At 40.0% G+C, this 3,845-nt stretch overlaps 1 protein-coding gene across 1 annotated transcript in view; it reads right to left on the reverse strand.

Annotated features, from left to right (window-relative positions):
* Positions 1-1,905: 1,905 nt before the first annotated feature.
* The window catches only part of LOC106875050 (pescadillo homolog), a 20,014-nt gene continuing 18,074 nt past the window's right edge, over positions 1,906-3,845 (reverse strand). Inside the window, exons 16-17 of the mRNA XM_052976815.1 lie at positions 3,317-3,514; positions 1,906-2,120 (exon numbers count right to left, since the gene is read on the reverse strand). Coding sequence (XP_052832775.1) covers positions 2,043-2,120; positions 3,317-3,514 — 276 coding nt within the window. The 3' untranslated portion in view covers positions 1,906-2,042. The remainder of the gene's footprint in view (positions 2,121-3,316; positions 3,515-3,845) is intronic.

Raw genomic sequence — 3,845 nt, forward strand, 5'->3', positions numbered from 1 at the left:
CTAACCCAAATTTTCTGCCTGTTTTATGTTCAAACTAACCAGATCTGGCCTCTCACACTTACCTTACAAGGTCATTCTAAAAATAATCGCATCATTGAAATTTCAAAGCTATGAGATAATGCATGATTAATACAAAACAATGTGAATAAATAAGCGTTACATTTAGCAGTGTGTGAAGCCAGCCATATGCTTCCCAACCTCAGGCTGACCAAAACCTTGTGGGTGGATTTGGCAGATGGAAACTGAAAGAAGCCTGTCATATGTATGTATGTATACATATAGGCACAGCTGTGTGGTAAGAAAGTTGTTTCCCAACCACATGGTTCCGGGTTCAGCCTCAATGCGTGTCACCTTGGGCAAGCGTCTTCTACTATAGCCTCAGGCCGAACAAAACCATGTGGGTGGATTTGGCAAATGGAAACTGAAAGAAGCCTGTCATATGTATGTATACATATAGGCACAGCTGTGTGGTAAGAAGCTTGTTTCGCAACCACATGGTTCCAGGTTCAGTCCCACTGCGTGGCACCTTGGGCAAGTGCCTGCCTTGTCTTTTTGCATATATTCATCGATCTCATGTTTTGTCTCCATATATAAACAAATGTATGTATACAGATGTATATATATATATATCTACTGTTTTGCTTGTTCGCAAGATTGCAGCTGCATATTGTGTTATTTTAGTGGCAGCCAAACAGTCAGGTTAATCTTGTACTTTGAATAAACTAATCTTTAATTAAACAGCCTAATTAATGACACAAGATCAATACGCACACACATATGTATATATGTTTATACATTTATCTATGTATGTATTTATACATGTATATATGTACATACCTATATTTATATATAAACATACATATATATATACTGGTATTGACACATACAAGAGTTGCACGTCTTCAATAACCTTTGTTGAAATTTATTCAAGAGATTAACTCGTTTACAAAGCAATTACAACAAAAACAGACAAATCTTTCAAAGGTTGTTTATATGTATCTTTGAGCTGAATCATAATTACTTCTGTTAGCCTCAAGGTCACAGATAACTCTCGAAAGGTGAGGATGCAGGTACTTAGGAAAAAAACTTTCATGAGATTTGAACTCAGGACTTCACTAAATACCCACACCGAATCTCGTTTTATGCAACTCTTTCTTTTTAACTCTTTTACTTGTTTCAGCCATTTGACTGCGGCCATGCTGGAGCACCGCCTTTAGTCGAGCAAATCGACCCCAGGACTTATTCTTTGTAAGCCTAGTACTCATTCTATCGGTCTCTTTTGCTGAACCGCTAAGTTATGGGGATGTAAGAGTCCAAACAACTGAAAGTTTTTTTATTGGATGTGTTAACAAATTTTGTCAATCTACTACATTTTCCAGCACACATTGTCAATTTACAGCCAAGAAAGGTTGGTCGGGGCTTAAGAGCTAGTAAACAAGGAAATCTCTGAGGTTGATATGCTAGAAATAGCAACTAAATCTCCATCATATTACATCTAACAATCTTAAAAAAGTCGACTTATACACCAAGACAACTGCAGAGCGCCAAAAATTCCATGTGAAATGCAGCACCCAATGATGAGCAATGTCTCATGTGGCCCACATGAGACATGGCTGATTGCCCACGTCGGCTCTATGGGCTCAATCTGCTAGAAATAGCAGCCAAACCACTGTTATATTACACCTTGGTCTTCTGGATCAGATGTGATCATTTCATATTTTAACGTTTCACGGAATACATAATCCAATATGATATTCTTGCTGTGAGAAGTTAGTTGAAGGAGATTTGGCTTCTATTTCTAGCAAGATTGAGCCTTGTGTCTAGGAGCTTCATTTTACTCCTTTAGCATTCAGATTACTGTCAAATGAAGTGGCCCCAGTCTAACGACAGATAAAAGGATACGTATTTATACATATATATAATTTTTATTGTCTTTTTAAAATATTGCCATACAACTTCTTCATCTCGGTCTCACACACCATCATCCTATCAGTCAGTCTCCTCCACACTCAATGAAATCTCCTCATCATCCATTACATTCTTTATCTCTTCTGACGGACAGTTTTGCCAGTTTTTTTCTCCTTCTCGATGGCATCCCTCTTTTGTTTCAGTTTCCTTGTCTGAGTAAAAAGAAAAAAGAAAAAAAAAAAGACATAAAATGAGAATAGAATTAGGGGAGACAGGGTCAGCAATTTATAACTATATTTGTGGGGCGGGGATAAGTTTGTAGGGTTGCTTGTGTGTATATATGAGAGTGTTTGACAGGAGCCACTCCTGTCAAACCATCCCATCCATGCCAGTTTGGAAGGCGGACAGTAAATGATGGATGATAGTGACTCAAACACTTTGTGTGTGTGTGTGTGTGTGTGTGTGTGTATGTATGTATATATATATCATCGTTTAACGTCCGCCTTCCCTGTTAGCATGGGTTGGACGATTTGACTGAGGAGTGGTGAACCAGATGGCTACACCAGGCTCCAATCTGATCTGGCAGAGTTTCTACAGTTGGATGCCCTTCCTAACACCAACCACTCTGAGTGTAGTGGGTGCTTTTACGTGCCACCGGCACAAAGACCAGTCAGGCAGTACTGGCAACGGTCACGCTCAAAACAGTGTATTTTACGTGCCACCTGCACAGGTGGCCAGTCCAGAGGCACTGGCAACGACCTCGCTAAACTGCACTTCATATTCAAGGCTCTGATGAAGCTATAAGGTGATACTTAGACACTCAACTATGAGTCCACTGCATGTTGCAGCAGAAATAGCTGTAAGCTAATGAAATTCATAAGATAATCGTTTATTCCTGTTGTTATCTTGTTTGCTTGTGTGTGTCTGTGTGTGTACTTTGAATTAAAGGTACAACTCATCTTTGCCAGCTGAGTGAATTGAAGTAATGTGAAATAATGTGTCTTGCTCAAGGACACAACACACTGCTGGGGATTGAAATTACAATCTTATGATTGTGAGCTGAATAGCCTAACCACTAAGCCACACGCCTTCATTGCATGTGAGAATGACAGCAAAGATGGACAGAGATAATGTATGTATGCAGGTATGAGTATGTGTGTGTGTATGTGCATAAGCGTGTATGAGTATGTGTGTGCATGCGTATGCGTGTATGTATGTGTGCATGCGTATGCATGTATGAGTATGTGTGTATGCATCTATGAGTATGTGTGTGTGCACGTAAGCGCATGTGTGTGTAGGTGTAAGCGTGTATGAGTATATGTGTGTGCATGTATGAGCATATGTGTGTGTGTGTGTGTTGTGTAGTAACCTCACTGCATCATCATTTCTCCTAACACGGACAACTCACCTCCTGAGCAATCTTCTTCTTCCTCATCACGATCTTGTCGTAGAGTTTCTTCTTCTTCTTCGGAATCATCATCTCGGCCAGTTTCTTCTCCTCCTTCTGTTGTCGTACCACCTTCACTTCGTCGACCTTCTCCACACTGCCAGGAATTACATGCATCTTCTTCGTGCTGCGCTTCTGCTCAACGAAACACAAAACAAACGGTCAGACCACTTTTGGCCAGCAACGCAAGATGCTTCAAGTCAACAGACAGAATCACGAAATGACCCGAAGGATTTCAGTTCGTGACCCTACGTGTCCTCAATCAACAAGACTCTCAAAACAAGAAATATTTGACCGCAAAAACAATAAAAAGAGAAGAAAAAAAAACCATTTTGTCTTTTTACTATTAGTTTCAGTCATTACACCGTGGCCATGCTGGATCATCGCCTTCAAGGGTCTCAATCAACAAGATTCTCTAAACAAGAAATACTTGGCCACAAAATAAAAAAATAAAAAATCTCAGGCTGACCAACACCTTGTGCGTGGGTTT

Source organism: Octopus bimaculoides, chromosome 25, assembly GCF_001194135.2.
Source record: "Octopus bimaculoides isolate UCB-OBI-ISO-001 chromosome 25, ASM119413v2, whole genome shotgun sequence".
Lineage (NCBI taxonomy): Eukaryota > Metazoa > Mollusca > Cephalopoda > Octopoda > Octopodidae > Octopus > Octopus bimaculoides.